Source organism: Leucoraja erinacea, chromosome 17 (assembly GCF_028641065.1).
Source record: "Leucoraja erinacea ecotype New England chromosome 17, Leri_hhj_1, whole genome shotgun sequence".
In the NCBI taxonomy this organism is placed as follows: Eukaryota; Metazoa; Chordata; class Chondrichthyes; order Rajiformes; family Rajidae; genus Leucoraja; species Leucoraja erinaceus.
In genome coordinates this window covers 38,003,302-38,020,035 of record NC_073393.1, presented here as the reverse complement: position 1 = coordinate 38,020,035, position 16,734 = coordinate 38,003,302, and the positions used below count along the sequence as shown (strand labels likewise).

The 16,734-nt window shown below is 43.0% G+C and overlaps 1 protein-coding gene across 1 annotated transcript in view; it reads right to left on the bottom strand.

Moving 5' to 3' along the window:
- The window catches only part of LOC129705509 (polycystic kidney disease protein 1-like 2), a 64,878-nt gene that overhangs the window by 21,606 nt on the left and 26,538 nt on the right, over positions 1-16,734 (bottom strand). Inside the window, exons 10-17 of the mRNA XM_055649096.1 lie at positions 16,357-16,535; positions 16,035-16,181; positions 12,181-12,380; positions 10,137-10,351; positions 7,425-7,605; positions 5,984-6,314; positions 4,131-4,350; positions 1,598-1,694 (exon numbers count right to left, since the gene is read on the bottom strand). Coding sequence (XP_055505071.1) covers positions 1,598-1,694; positions 4,131-4,350; positions 5,984-6,314; positions 7,425-7,605; positions 10,137-10,351; positions 12,181-12,380; positions 16,035-16,181; positions 16,357-16,535 — 1,570 coding nt within the window. The remainder of the gene's footprint in view (positions 1-1,597; positions 1,695-4,130; positions 4,351-5,983; positions 6,315-7,424; positions 7,606-10,136; positions 10,352-12,180; positions 12,381-16,034; positions 16,182-16,356; positions 16,536-16,734) is intronic.

The following is a 16,734-nucleotide window of genomic DNA, read 5'->3' as shown; positions in this document are numbered from 1 at the left end:
GATGTAATGTACCTGGACTTTCAGAAAGCATTTGGTAAGGTCCCACATAGATTAGTGGGCAAAATTAGGGCACATGTTATTGGGGGTAGAGTGCTGACAGGGATAGAAAATTGGATATCAGACAGGAAACAAAGAGTAGGGATTAACGGGTCTCTTTCAGAATGGCAGGCAGTGACTGGTGGGATACCGCAAGGCTCGGTGCTGGGACCGCAGCTATTTACAATATACATCAATGATTTAGATGAAGGGATTCAAAGTAACATTAGCAAATTTGCAGATGACACAAAGCTGGGTGGCAGTGTGAACTGTGAGGAGGGTGCTCTGAGAATGCAGGGTGACTTGGATAGTGGGTGAGTGGGCAGATGCATGGCAGATGCAGTTTAATGTGGACCAATGTTAGCTTATCCACTTTGGTAGCAAAAACAGGAAGGCAGATTACTATCTAAATGGCGTCAAGTTGGGTAAAGGGGAAGTACAGATGTAGTCAACAGAGACACCCAACAGTTTCCCTGACTTCCCACATTCTGCAGGAGTATCATTGCACTGTTCTACCTGCCCTCACCGCTGCACTAAAACCAAGAGGGAACAACACAACAAACATACACAAGAAATAGCAGACTGTACCTTTTTATCTTCTGTGAGCTTCTCCTCTTTTAGCCTTCTCGTCAAAGCCTCTTGAGCCAAATCCTTGCACTTACTCTCCACACAGCACTTAAGCCCCTTGAGCCAAAGCCTCACATTCCCCCTCCACACAGCACTTCCCATCCAGTCAGGTTCTTTCCCAATATGGCCGCTCCCAAGAGGCGGCTTGGACGATGAAGTTCAGTTCAAGTTCAAGTTACATTTATTGTCACATACACCAATTGGTGCAATGAAATTTGAGTTACCATGCAGCCACACAAATAAAATGAACACAACACTATAGAATTTAACATAAACATCCCCCCACAGCAGAGTCAACGTTTCTGGCATAAAGCTCAGTCCTTTACGTCATGTTCACCCGTGGTCGGGGCCTATTCAGGCCTCCACAGTCGCCGCAACAGCGGCTCGATGTTTCAGGCCCTCTCGCCGGGATGATGAAACTCCGATGCCGGAACGGAAGAACACTCTCAGCGGCTTGGAGTTCCGGATCAGCCGCTTCCTACCGGAGACCGCGGCCTCCGAAGTCTACAGGCCGAGCTGCGCGGAGCTCCAATGAAATAGGCCGACTCAACTAAACCAATGGGTCCCTTTGGAAATCTCCCGCTGTGGCTGGTTGGCCGCCCAAGTTGATCGTTAATGCTAAATATAGAAGCAGTTTCATTGTGCAGGAAGGAACTGCAGGCGATGGTTTAAAACAAAGATAGACACAAAAAGCTGGAGTTACTCAGCGGGACAGTCAGCGTCTACGGAGAACAGGAATAGGCAACGTTTCGGGTTCTCGATCCAAAATGTCACCTATTCCTTTTCTCCAGAGATGCTGCCTGACCCGCTGAGTTACTCCAGCTTTGTGTCTATGAGCAGTTTCATTGTGTTAATTATATTATCATTCAATACAAATAGATACCAGAACCATCCCTTTTTTTCATGTCATATTCTTTACAGTACAAAGACTTACCTTCAGAAGATAGAAGATGTTTATTGAAATTTTGCTCGGTGTCATTTCTTTCAATCTTTTTGATAATAAGAGCGACAAAAGCAGCCACAAGTAAAACCTTAAAGAAGAGACCATTAACGCTGGTTAGTTACAACAGGCCTCCAACTTGTTTAGCCTGAAAAATGCACAGACTATGAAGCACAACAAACCTGCACCTCTTCACTAAAACAGAGCCTGCATTCTCATAGCTTTATGCCTGCTTATTGTACTTATCTGGTCAGCTGCTCCTGGAGGTACCGAGGTCTAGTCGGAGGCTCAGAGGGGATAGAGCCTTCTCTGTTGCTGCTCCAGCACTCTGGAACACCCTGCCGTTGCACATCAGACAGGCCCCCTCTCTGTCCATCTTCAAATCCAGTGTTAAAACACATTTGTACTCCCTGGCTTTTGACCATGCCTGAGGCTTTGCTTCTGTTTGTGGTGTTTTTGATGTTTCTTTATTTTACATGTCTTTTCCTACTATTTCTTTTGATTGTTATTTTTGGTGTGTATTTTTGGTGCTTTTGGTGCTTTTTTGTCAATGATTAGTGATGTACAGCACTTTGTTGCAGCTATGTTTGTTTTTAAAGTGCTCTATAAATAAAATTATTATTATTATTATTATTATATTATCAAAGAATATAGCCAGTGCTAACTACACTGCTGATTACCAGTGTCACCTCTGGCTGTTCCTCTGGCAAGTGCAGAGAGGACTGGGCAAATAATCTCTTAGTTTGTTTAAGAAGGAACTGCAGATGCTGGAAAACCGAAGGTCGACAAAAATGCTGGAGAGACTCAGCATTTTTTTCCAACATTTTTGTCTACCTTCTTAATCAATCAGTACTTGCGTCCCAAAGTAAATTAAAAAAAACTATTCAGTTATGTTGACAACGTTCCCTGCAGGTCTTTGCAAATTGAAACCATTATAGAATGCATAACCAGTTTATACATTCATAGTATTGACCAGAATAATTGATCTCATTAGTGACAGTGCAGGCTCGAAGGGCTGAAAGGCCTCCTCCTGTTCCTGGCATGTATACTTGTTTGTTTGCATGAATGACACCACAAATATGTCAGGACACTATATATGTTCCCGCAATATTCAAAGGACACTTTAATACAAGAAAAAGAGCCCAAAGCTTGACCAAACATGGCAATGCTTTCTATCAGCACGCTTCCATTCTAATTGCCAGTGCTCTACCCAAGATTTTTTATTGTACTTGAACCTCATTGCACCTGTGTATAGAGCAGTAAATCCACTTACTTTGACATGTATACATTATACTGTTTCCATAGCACTGTAGATTGCTTGGTGTAACAGGACACAATGGCAGAAAAGGTTCCAGGGAGGATTGTCTTTTGGTTTTCCCTATCATTAGAGAGTCAGGAGAGAGGGAGATAAAGAGAAATGGCCCTGTGACATTCCTTCTCTCGAAGGTGAACTGGACCCAAATCGTCACCCATTCCCTCTCTCTCGAGATATTGCCTGTCTCTGCTGAATTACTCCAGAATGTTGTGTCTATCTTCGATTTAAACCAGCATCTGTAGTTCCTTCCTACATATATTATCTGCTCCATCATGAAATCTCCTTGGGTATGCTTACTTTGAAGGGGTTCTCCTCCTTTCTCTGATGAGAATTCTGCAACGCCTACTCTTGCTGATCCCCCTCTGTGATTCTGTCGTTTTCACAACTTATTCTTCCATATCTTTTTGTCTCCCTCTCCCCTGACTCTCAGTCTGAAGAAGGGTTTCAACCCAAAGCGTCATCCATTCCTTCTCTCCAGAGATGCTGCCAGTCCTGCTGAGTCACTCCAGCATTTGGTGTCTTCGGTGTAAACCAGCATCTGCAGTTCCTCTCTGCATATGGAGCTTATTCTAATTCTATTCGCTAGCTAACGTCGCTGAACTAGGTAATGTTAGCTAGTGGTTAGCCTAGCTCCAAAAGCACTACAATTCTGGCTGTGTTCAACATATAACCATATAACCATTACAGCACGGAAACAGGCCATCTCGGCCCTTCTAGTCCGTGCCGAACACTTACTCTCACCTAGTCCCATGTACCTGCACTCAGACCATAACCCTCCATCCCTTTCCCGTCCATATACCTATCCAATTTATTTTTAAATAATAAAATCGAACCTGCCTCCACCACTGGGAGCTCATTCCACACAGCTACCACTCTCTGAGTAAAGAAGTTCCCCCTCATATTACCCCTAAACGTTTGTCCCTTAATTCTCAAATCATGTCCTATTGTTTGAATCTTCCCTACTCTCAATGGAAAAAAGCTTATCCACGACAACTCTGTCTATCCCCCTCATCATTTTAAAGACCTCTATCAAGTCCTCCCTTTAACCTTCTGCCCTCCAAAGAATAAAGACCTATCCTGTTCAACCTTTCTCTGTAACTTAGGTGCTGAAACCCAGGCAACATTGTAGTAAATCTCCTCTATACTCTCTCTATTTTTTTTTAACATTCATTACATTGACAGATTAATTTCCTTTATCGGTTAATTCTTTACCTTTACTGGTTGAATGATCAAAATACTCTCGAGGAAGCTGATGGTCATCGACACCAGCCATTGAATGGACTGTTCTTTGCCGTAATCAAAACTGTAGAGCATGGTAAAAAATGCAGAGACAGCACTTGTAACGAACACCAGGAGCCAGCCAATGTAAACAAACCACCAAGGCAGTCCTTCCTGACGAAGGCCTTGCTTTTCACTTCCAGACACAGCTTCCCTGTTGAATAATTTACAAACTACTCGTGAAATGGAAGACAATGAATAGACATTACAAAATACAGTTTAAAAATGTAGATGTTTGACTCAAGGTCTCTGAAAATTAGGTTAACTATAAATGTTGAATGTGGACACGAGAGTATAGTTAGAAACATAGAAATTAGGTGCAGGAGTAGGCCATTCGGCCCTTCGAGCCTGCACCGCCATTCAATATGATCATGGCTGATCATCCAACTCAGTATCCCGTACCTGCCTTCTCTCCATACCCTCTGATCCCCTTAGCCACAAGGGCCACATCTAACTTCCTCTTAAATATAGCCAATGAACTGGCCTCGACTACCCTCTGTGGCAGAGAGTTCCAGAGATTCACCACTCTGTGTGAGAAAAGTTCTTCTCATCTCGGTTTTAAAGGATTTCCCCCTTATCCTTAAGCTGTGACCCCTACTTTAGTTTACATTAGAGATACAGGGTGGAAACAGGCCTTTTGGACAGCCAAGCCCACACTCACCAACAATCACCCATACACTAGTTCTATTCTACACACCAGGGACAATTTACAGAAGCCAATTAACCTGCAAACTTGCACGTCCTTGGAATGTGGGAGGAAAACTGGTGCACCCAGAGAAAACCCACACGGTCACAGGGAGAACGTTCAAACTCTACACAGACAACACCTGGAGTATGGATCGAACCTGGGTCTCTGGTGCTGTAAGGCAGTGCTGCACCACTGTGCCGCCCACAGGTTTATTTTGGAGATGGTGCTTGGAAACAGGCCCTTCCGCCCACCATATCCACACCAACCATCCATCACTTGTTCATTCACCCGAGTCAAACTGCATCACAGTATGGTATGGCAACTGCTCTGTCTCCGACCGGAAGGCATTGCAGAGGGTGGTGAAAATTGCCCAACGCATCACCGGTTCCACGCTCCCCTCCATTGAGTCTGTCCAAAGCAAGCGCTGTCTGCGGAGGGCGCTCAGCATCGCCAAGGACTGCTCTCACCCCAAGCATGGACTGTTTACCCTCCTACCATCCGGGAGGCGCTACAGGTCTCTCCGTTGCTGAACCAGCAGGTCGAGGAACAGCTTCTTTCCGGCGGCTGTCACTCTACTCAACAACGTACCTCGGTGACTGCCAATCACCATCCCCCCCCCCCAGACACTGATTATTATTTATTCAAATCGTTTGCTATGTCGCTCTTCCAGGGAGATGCTAAATGCATTTCGTTGTCTCTAATTGAAATTGAATCTGAATCTGAATCTGAACAAGTTCACATTTGTTCTATCTATTTTCTCATCCACCCCGTACACATTAGGGACAATTTACAGAGGCCAATAAACCTTCAAACCACCGTGTTTTTAGGAGATGTGGGAGGAAATTGGAGCACCCAGAAGAAGTTCATGCTGTCACATGAAGAACGTGCAAACTCCACACAGGCAGCACCCGAGGTCAGGATGGAAGCTGGCTCTCTGGTGCCGTGAGGCAGCCGCTCCACCAGCTGTGCAAGTACGATGTCCCACAATTCCCTTTACTCACAAACCAATTATTCACAAACCAAACACTCGTTGTCACTTTTAACAAATGCTTTGAACTATGAACAGGAAAGGTGAAGTACTTGGAAAGGTGAACTCTACCCATTAGTACTACTGCTGTCATCATCCTCGCCTTCATCGCCATCTTCAGCCTTAACTGCAGCTTTGATAAAGTGAATCATCTTCTGCACTTGATCTGTGGCATGAATCTGAGTGTACGGGTTCTGAAATTTCTTCACACCCATCTGTTGCAGCTCAGTTTCCACAAACTGAAGCAAAAGATTCACATAGTGATAGAAGTGTTGCATGATTTGGTCCTTCTGCTTCTCGGAGTTGCTGTCAGTAAACTCAGCGTCTTCATTTTCTTCAGGGTTACGGGACATTGAATCTCCATCATCCACATTTCGATAAGAGTCGGTGGAAGAATCATTTTCTGAAAACACAACCATTTCCATTACTTTGGGGATATGTGTCTCACATAGTCCTTCAGTGTCTCTGGCTCGCACCCGGAATGGAAATATTTCTATATGCTTTCAAAATTTCTGATTATTGAGAATGGGTTAAAGCAGGTAGATGCTAGCTCTGGAGAGGAGCAATAGGAATTAGATTCCTCCTTAATAAGAGTGGTGAATCTCTGGAACTCTCTGCCACAGAGGGTAGTTGAGGCCAGTTCATTGGCTATTTTTAAGAGGGAGTTAGATGTGGCCCTTGTGGCTAAGGGGATCAGGGGGTATGGAGAGAAGGCAGGTACGGGATACTGAGTTGGATGATCAGCCATGATCATATTGAATGGCGGTGCAGGCTCGAAGGGCCGAATGGCCTACTCCTGCACCTAATTTCTATGTCTATGTTTCTAATATAAATCTATACTCCATGTGATTGGGTTAACACGTACACTTGTTCCGGTGTAAGCTCGACATCATATTTCATTATTAATAAAATGATCACTCACAAAACGTCTATTCCCAAAGCAAGGTATTGTTTTGTATTTCAACACCACATTCTAACCATGCATCAATTAATATCAGGGCAAGGATCTTAAGGGGCAACTCTCCACTAGGCCACTTCACAATTGGAAATGGTGTTATTATTGTTAGATAGATACAAAATGCTGGAGTAGCTCAGCAGAATAGGCAGCATCTCTGGATAGAAGGAATGGGTGAACCTCTGGTCTGGTGAAGGGTCTCAACCCAAAACGTCACCCATTCCTTCTGTCCGGAGATGCTGCCTGTTCTGCTGAGTTACTCCCGAAGCAAAAAAATGTAGCCTGGAAATAGGTGAAACGACAGCACCCATACCCTTCACATCTCAGGGCCAACAATATGGGCCCAGCCCACAAATAATCTTGCCTCCATAAGTACTCTTGGGTCTGCATCTTTAATACTCACATCTATTGTGCAGAAGTTTTGAAGTTTCAGTTGCTCTTGCCTTAATAGCATTTTTTGGCCCAGGGTGTGCATTTGCTGCTGTGTGAGTAAGTGCTTCATTATTGCTGTGTAAAGTGGCCTTGTGAAGATTGCAAAAGACAGGCAGATATACTCACCCCTATCTGGAACAGTTGTCCCCTGAGTCTCAGAATCTTCAATTTCATTATAGTGCTGAATAATGTCTGCTATTAAAGCCAACAATTTATTCATGTCATCAGTGTTTCTAATATCGTCTTCCAGGGAGGGCATGGCATCTTTCAGTTTCCTTGGCAAACAACTGGCAATCCCTTTGATGGCCTAAAGGTTCAGAGAATAAAAGTCACACCCTCGAGGTGTAGCTCACAGATTACCTGTTTAATCATTTTATAGTATGTTTACACCAATGTATAAATATTCTGTTCTTGGTGGGGAATGTCATTGTTTGGAAGGGAATAATATTTTGTAATTGAAATCTAATGGTAATATTGAGCCCTACAGATTGGGTCCACTGCCCCTCAACCAACAATGAACCATTCTACAATTCCTTGACCATCCTCTGCTTTGATCTATCATTTTCACACCTTACCCTTCCATATCTATAGTTTCCTTCTCCCCTGACGTTCAGTCTGAAGAAGGGGCTCGACCCGAAACGACACCCATTCCTTCTCCCCAGAGGTTACCTGACCGGCTGAGTTTAGGGCCTGTCCCACTTGGCTGTTATTTGCGCCTCATTTACGCGTCATATGTAAAATAGGTCGACGCGTCATAACGCGCGACTTCGCGCGCAAATCACTGTGGCATCATTAGAATACCCTGCGGCGCACGGCGACGCATGGTTACGCACGGTGACGTAACCAAGCGTCACCACACGATACACGTGAGACGTCAGGACGCCAGCGTGCGACACCAATGTGTCAGCGTGCGTACCCATTGCGTCAGCATGCGTACGCAATATGTCACGCAGGTGGTGCGCGAGGATTTCGTGCATCACTCTCACAACCACACCCCTCCACGCCTTTCCATGCGCCAGTCCCACACTACCCACACACTACCCGTGCGTCACTATGCAACGACAACATTTTTGGAGGTCGCGTAAATGGCGTGCAAATGATGGCCAAGTGGGACAGGCATTTTGTATCTATCTATCTCCGGGTATAACATTTGCCTGGTCTCAGTCTTAGACATGCCTTCCTCCCACCAGCACAGTCTGCTTTTAAATGTTATAAGCCAATTATCACATATGTTTGTCAAGGACAGTGGATGGTTCATGCTAATTGAATTATGCAAGAGGAACACTGAAGCGTAAAGGGCCTGTCCCACTTGCCGATTTTTTGACTGACGTATCAGGTCACCGAGAAATTTGCGGTGGTGATGTGGCGTGATGACGCAGGACGCACGGTGTTTTTCAAGTGTCGCAACATTTTTTTATCGCCGCTGGATTTTGAAATGTTCAAAATATTTTGTCGACACTAATATGATGCCGGCAGTCACAGAAAAATCGCCAAGTGGGACAGGCCCTTAAGAGGTGAAAGAGTAGTAAATGACTGTGAGAGATATATACTGTCTGACAAGTGGCAGCTGGAAGGTGTTGAGAGATATGGCTAATAAGTTGCAAGGATCTTTTCCATTCCCTGAAAAATAAAGCCATGGAATTCAGCATTTTTCCTCCAACTCGTTATGGCCCAAATCTATTTCCTAGAAATTAAAACCAGTTAATTTCTATTTTTAATCCCCTGTCTCTTACTTCTCTAATTGTATGTTCTCTTTTACCTTAATTCTTCACCTCACTATCTTCTTCATCCTTTTTCTTTTTATCTCAATGCCCTCTCTTCCACTGCCTTGCACTAACCTGCACTGTTCTTTGGCAAGGTTGGCATTGTAGACGCCCATCAATGTAATTTCACTCACATTTTACAGTGTTAGACAAGCAAAGAAATGCCTAAACTATAACTCAATACATCAGGAAGAACCCACTTGGTGCCAAAAATCTCCTTGGTGTTTACAATACATATACTGTCAATAATAGTTTTTTATGTTTGCTCTAAAGTCATCAGGTTTTGTAATTTTTTAATTGTTCTATGCTTTGGATTATTGGAATTTCTGATTGCTATGGTGACACTGTTTTCTTTAGGATATTAAAGATATTCTTTCAGAGATAGAATGAAATTTCCTGGCAGAAAATGTCGACATGTTGCTATGAATACAGAAAAGAGACAAGGCAAGAATGTAACCATACTAATGAAACCAATTATACTCGATAGAAGGTCCTCCAACCTTAGTGTTTGTAATACATTTGTAATGGAGAAGTGTGGAACTTTCTCACATTTGTCAACTTAATGAAATCAACGTGCTATATCTGAAAAGCAGATATAAATTTATTATTTAGTTTAGTTTAGTTTAGAGAAACAGCACGGATACAGGCCCTTCGGCCCATCAGGTTCGCGCCGACCAGCTATCCCCGCACATCAACACTACCCTACACACACTAGGGATAATTTTTTACATGGATACCAAGCCAATCAAGGAACAAACCTGTACGTCTTTGGGGTGTGGGAGGAAACCAAATGTCCCGGTGAAAATCCACGCAGATCACGGGGAGAACGTACAGACTCAATACAGACAAGCACCCATAGTCAGGGTCAAACCCGGCTCTCTGGCGCTGTGAGGCCAGATTTCTTAATTGATTGTAATAAGTGAAAATAACTTTTGCTGCAATTTAGAAACTGAATATTTTTTCTGGACATGTGTAGATTTATAAAGCACTGTTAACACCAATCTGAGATCAATCATCTGAACTCTAAAACTCTGATACAAAGAACTGAGATTAGTCATAAGACATGCCGTCAAACATAAGAAGAAGCTCTCACTATCATTAAATCCTCAGGTGTCCGTTGACACCCTGACGGGTCACAGATAACGCCTGACTTTTTCACCGTTTTCTTCATCTTAATTGGTTTGGGACGGACGTTGCGAAAAATTTGTACAATTACAAGATTCACAGGAAAAATAATGAAGGCACTTTCGATTCCGATAATTAGCTCCCGCCATGTGACAGTACTGCCATCTGCAATAAATAAAACATACAACCTGGTAAACAACATGTCAGCAAAGATGGACGCACAAAATGCTGCAGTACCTCAGCAGGTCAGGCAAAAGGAATACGTGACGTTTCAGGTCGAGACCCTTCTTCAGATCCGAAACATCACCTATTCCTTCTCTCCAGAGATGCTGTCTGACCTGTTGAGTTACTCTAGTTTTTTGTGGTCTATCTTTGGTTTAAACCCGCATTTGCTGTTCCTTCCTACAAACAACATGTCAGCGACAGGCTAGTCTCCTCCTTATTCCTTGAAGAATAAAACACACTCTAATTAAATAATTTATATATTACAGCATGTTCCCCTTTTTGTGTTTGTAATAAACTTGTAATAGAGGCATTAGACACAATGCAATCAATGGGCCCAACTTTTAAAATCCCATTAAGTTACTAATGGCAATTGTCATTGCATACCTGTTCATTAAAAATAATAATTTTAGTTTAATTTCTCATATTTTAACTAAATAATTTGTGTTGACTTTCAATATTGAACATGATTCCAACAAATGACAAATTGTGATGGTCGTAAAATCAAATAATTGTGTACATTCATACATTTAAACCCTTGCCACGAGTTATCTTTGATGACAGATACAGATGGACGTGGAATGTAAGTTTAAATCCAGAGATGGGACCATTTTCACCAAGTCAGGTGGGATTGAAGAAGCAAATATACTTATCAGTCTTTAGCAAGAATTCCAGTGAAATGCGTAAATAAGTGGTGGGGTGCAGGGGTTGCAGGAGGCAAATTGCAGGAGGCAGTGGGGGGGGAGGGGGGAGTCGGGAGGAGGAATGGTGGAAGTTAGGGAATCTTCCAACTACCCAAATAACATGGTGAGATTAAGAATTTGTTCGTCTGGTAATACTCAGCATGTGTGGCTGCCTCAGAGGGCGGTGGAGGCAGGTTCTCTGGATGCTTTCAAGAGAGAGCTAGATAGGGCTCTTAAAAAATAGCGGAGTCAGGGGGTATGGGGAGAAGGCAGGAACGGGGTACTGATTGAGGATGATCAGCCATGATCACATTGAATGGCGGTGCTGGCTCGAAGGGCCGAATGGCCTACTCCTGCACCTATTGTCTATTGTCTATTGTCTATCGTCACCCCTCCAAAAGCAGAATGTTTAAAGCCCCGCGCACACTCCTGTCTCTTGTACACTAATATGGAATACTACTAAATGAAGAGAAAATCCAACTCATTACATCAACAGGTCTAAAGAAGCAGGATTTAATTCTTAGCCACTGATGAGATACTAATCTCAGCAGTCCAGTGGCTGAGATGTTATATTTAAATAAGTAGCCTCTTGATTCATAAGTGGGCAAAACAGCTCATTGCTAAATGAATCCTGCTGCAAAAAAACATCCGTGTGGACAATAGGAATAAACAGGATTATTTCAATGTCATGTCTTCCACAGCCAGCCTAGACAATGCTGGCTTCTATATGTGACCAGGAGACAAGGGCTTTTGCAGCAAAGAGAGCAATTACCACCCAAAGAAAATAAGTTAAAAGAGACCAGAACCAAATGGAAATATGAAGTTAGTTCGAGATTCGAGAGCCAAGAGGGTTTTATTGTCATATATCCCAGATAGAACAGTGACATTCTTACTTGCAGCAGCAGAGCAGAATATGTAAACATAGTACACTGTAAACAATATAATAATACGAGAAAAAAAAGTCCAGTGTGCGTGGATATATAGTGGATATATAGTTGATAAATATATGAAATACTAGGATAGGTTCACCTTTCTGGTCAGTCTATTGTGCATTTCGTTTTGTTTTAATTTTCATTTTGTAACATGTACCTAGTTCCTCTTCCTGGTCATTTCCATTGGCAGCTGTGTTCCAGAACATGATGTTGGTCAGCATTGTGCAGAGCAGGAGGGAAAAGCAGCAGGAAACTCGCTGGACTCTGGTGAAGGAACTCCTTGGAGGACGAGCAATCACAGAAAACCAGATATGTTGATCGGTGAAGCTTTCAGCTGTCTTCATGTAGAACAAGTTGCTGCAATGTGTCAAATTCAATCAACGTGATTAATCAATTCTTTGAGAACATCCGTCCTGAATCAATATTGAATAAGCAATTGATGCACGTTAATAATGGAGCAAAGAACATTTGAATCATGGCATAATGTGAGCACGTGATTTATGGGCCACATGTCTGCAGTTGATAACATTTTCCCGTGGAAAACAAAAATGGAAACATCATGAATTGAATATAAAATCACAATTGAAATTCATTTCTAGATTCCATTATAAAGTTGCTATTATGATTATTTTTGTGGATTGACTCATATAAATTATTAGAAACAGGATAGGGTGCAAATATTCTATAAAAGGTTGGAACTACATAACCATCAGGGAATCGTTCTAAATGATCTCACGTTAGAACAAAGATGAATCTAATGCACAATAGTTTCAGACATCCAGAGATCATGAAAGGCCTTACTGATGCCAGTCTTTCTTCCCTAATGGTTTACTATTTTCATCAGGCTAGTTGATCAGATCACGACTTGTGTATGCCACCTGAACACAAGTCGTGGTCTGATCAACCACGGCTGGGTCGACTGGGTGAGGGTGTCTGATGTTGAAAGACCCGAAACACCCATTGACCCCAGGTTACATCACTGATGATGTGTTCAGGAGCATCTATCGATGTATTTGCATCAGCAACTCAGAGCGCCAGCCATTCTTTTCTATTTAAATATAATGAAAGCCTTGCTCTGCACTTCCAACAAGCACATTTTTGGAACTCTCACATTGCATTGCGTTGGCACACCTTTCGGTGTCAGTTTAATCCCATGAAAGGAAAGTTCTCTTCTGTCTGAACCTACATAGCATTTTAAACGCGATGCTCGATAAATTGTCTATTGTCTATGATATTGTCAGTGCTTCTGAACTGAAGTGTCCTATTAAGATGATATTGATAGCATTTTGAGGAATAGAAAACACATTTGATAAAACCAGGTTACACAGAAAAGCTGGAGAAACTCAGCGGGTGCAGCAGCATCTATGGAGCGAAGGAAATAGGCAACGTTTCGGGCCGAAACCCTTCTTCAGACTGATCAGGGGTGGGGGTGGGGGGGGGACAAGAAAGGGAAAAGGAGGAGTAGCCGGAAGGCTGGAGGGTGGGAGGAGACAGCAGGGGAGCTGAGGAAGGGGAGGAGACAGCAAGGACTAACAGAATTGGGAGAAGACCATGTTGGAATGAGAACCTGAATCTGTATGCCTTTCAAAGCAGGCTTAAGATAATACAGTAAACAAGATACAGTATAGTTCCATATTTAGTGAAGTTGAAGTAATTCAAACATAGTCACACATTAAACTGCAAACAACTTTGATCCAGCTGATTGAGGCCACAGGATCACAAGGACCTTGATTTATAGAGCACCCTCCGTGTAGAAAGATACCCAGGGCATATCAGTGGTATATTGAGAAAAAGACATTAACAAACAAATAGAGTTGGGGTGTGAAGAAGGGTCTCGACCCGAAACGTCGCCCATTTCCTTCGCTCCATAGATGCTGCCTCACCTGCTGAGTTTCTCCAGCATTTTTGTCCACCTTAACAAACAAATAAATTATTTTAAGGAAAATGGCTAAAAGTTTGATCGTAGAAGAACTTGGAGAAGGATTTGCAATGAAGCTGTAAAAGATGAGGAATGATGGAGGTTGGAGCTGAGGAGGTTGAAGATAAATAACTTCATAGATCAAGGGAAAATGGAAATTCTGAGGCCAGAATATTCGGAATAGATTCTTCAGTTCCAGCAGGGGGCACTAGTTAGTTGCTGTGCAGTGAGCATTTTGGTCATTGGTTTCTTATGATACAATATAACTTTATTTATCCCAGGAGGGAAATTGATCTGCTGACTCAAGATACATGACACATGAAATTAAAGCGACGAGTGGAAAGGATTGAGGATGTGCAGACATTGGGGAGGTGAGTCAGTCTAGCCCACAACAGAAGGGGGATGAGATGTACAGTTTGATAGCCACAGGGAAAAATAATCTCCTGTGGCATTCTGTACTGCATCTTGGTGGAACTAGTCTGTTGCTGAAGGTAGACACACAATGCTGGAGTAACTCAGCAGGACAGGCAGCATCTCTGGAGAGGAATGGGTGATGTTTCGGGTCAAGACCCTACTTCAGACTTACCAGTCTGCAAAAGGGTCTCGACCCAAAACGTCACCCATTCCAGCCCAGAAGACATGCTGCCTGTCCCGCTGAGTTACTCCAGCATTTTGTGTCTACCTTCGATTTAAACCAGCATCTGCAGTTCTTTCCTGCACCTGTTGCTGAAGGTACTCCTCAGGTTGACCAGTGTGTCATGTCCAGCTGTATTGTCCAAGATGCTCCGCAGTTTGAGGAGCATCCTCCCCTCCAAGACCACCCCCCACTGAATCCAACTGCACCCCCAGGCCAGAGCCGGCCTTCCTGATGAGTTTGTGAAGAATTGTAGTACCATTGAGCACTACTGAATCAGCCTGACACAAGGAATTCCTCTTCCTTATGCGCCATGCTGCAAAGGATATCATATGTCAGGATCTGATTCTGAGGATCATTGGGGAGGACTGTCGTTGTTGGTCAGAAGGGCCCATTATCATTGATAGATGGCGATGGGCCATGTCATTGCTAATCATGGGTGAAGGGGGGGTTGGGTGGTGGGTGGTCAGTACGTTGGAGGGTTAAAGTGGTGGTAGGTAAGGCTATTGTCGAGCTCATGTAGGGTAAAACTGTTACCTGTGTGTGGTGTGGAGGGGTTGAGATAAAGCAACCATCACTGCATTGTGTGGATGTGGGAAGGTTGCAGGAGATCAGTCAGCGGCTCCTTGGATTTGTAAATGGGGTGCAGCCTGGCTCATAAGGTTGAGGGCACAAGGAGTCCCTTGTTAGAGAGGTGGGGACTTTGGTGGGACACTGGGGTGAGAAGAGATGGGGGTCAGAACCGGTCTGTGTAGAATCCCAACACTCAGTTAGGATCAGAGCACCAAGGCCTTTTTAAACCATGCAGTGCTAAACAGGTGCTACTAAGAAAGCTTGGTCTGCTTGTGACAAACATTAGACCTGATTGTTCCAGCAATCATCCCAAGCTGGACTAGAAGTGTGGCTTTGTTATTGGTGCATCCAACTTAGAAAACAGTTCATCAATATTTGGGAATGGGAAGTCATGGATAGTTTCTGGCCCGGACTTGCGATTTAACCAGGAAAACCAAAATGTTGTCTTGAACACAATGGGATAGGAACTTCTTCATTCTGCCAAATTTCCGCAGGAGAGATTATGGAAGGGCTGGAGGAATTTATGAAGAGAGCAAATGTCTAAATATTGCAGGATGTTTGTAGACCAATGATGATTGGGATGAAGTGTAAACAGGATTTAGTTCAGGATGGGGATTGGCCATCAGAATATTGGTTGATTTAAATTTAACAACTAAATATTTTAAATTTCATGCTAAGATTTCATGCACTTCATTAATGAAAAATAAACTGTCAATACTACTCTAGTTGAAATCAAATGCTATTTGCTCACAAGTCTGAGGTGAGTCGAGTTCATTATTACTCGGCAACTGTCTCAAACTCTCATATATTGCCACTGTTACAACAAAGTAAACAAAATAAACTCAACCAAGAATAAAACGAGCCAAATTATTCATATAGAATTTACCGGAAGTCTTTCATTTCTGCCTCGGAAGCAACAGGGAAAACTTTGTCAAGACTAAACTCTCCAAAGTCAACTGCCAACCAGCAATTGCAGAAGAAAAGCCATCGCTGTTCTGTTTCGGGGTCTTGTATAATTACGTAATTAATGTACCTGTAATTAGAGAGATGTTAAAAGCAGCACATTCTAGAGTCTAAACATTCGAGAGTTATTTTGCAAGTTATGCTTTGTCAGATTAAATGCTGTCAAAAGGCATTGATCATACATGAAACGTGCGCTGTTTGGGATTGGGAAAGTACTATAGTAAGATTCAATGACTGGGACTTACCAGGATGAGCTGGATCCGGAATTATTATGCCACAGTCTGATGCTGGTGAGGTCTCCCAGCGGAAAGGGGGTAGCAAGAAGAAATTCATCTTCTGAACTTTGCTGAAATACTGGTTTCTTTGGGTCAAATAAATGATGGGAGTCACTGCAGCCGGCTGAACCATAGAGTGTTATTACTACCTGTGAAAGTATACAAGTATTTATTACTACTAAATCCCCATCTGTCGACTCAGCAGAGGCCGACTTTCCAGCTGGGTCTTAAAAATTCAGATGATATTTAGATAGGATTCAAAAGAAGTAACTGTTTGAATATGGTGATAAGGTGATATGGTGGCAAACAATTAACGTAGCAATGTTGACAGAAGAACTATTGTGTCAT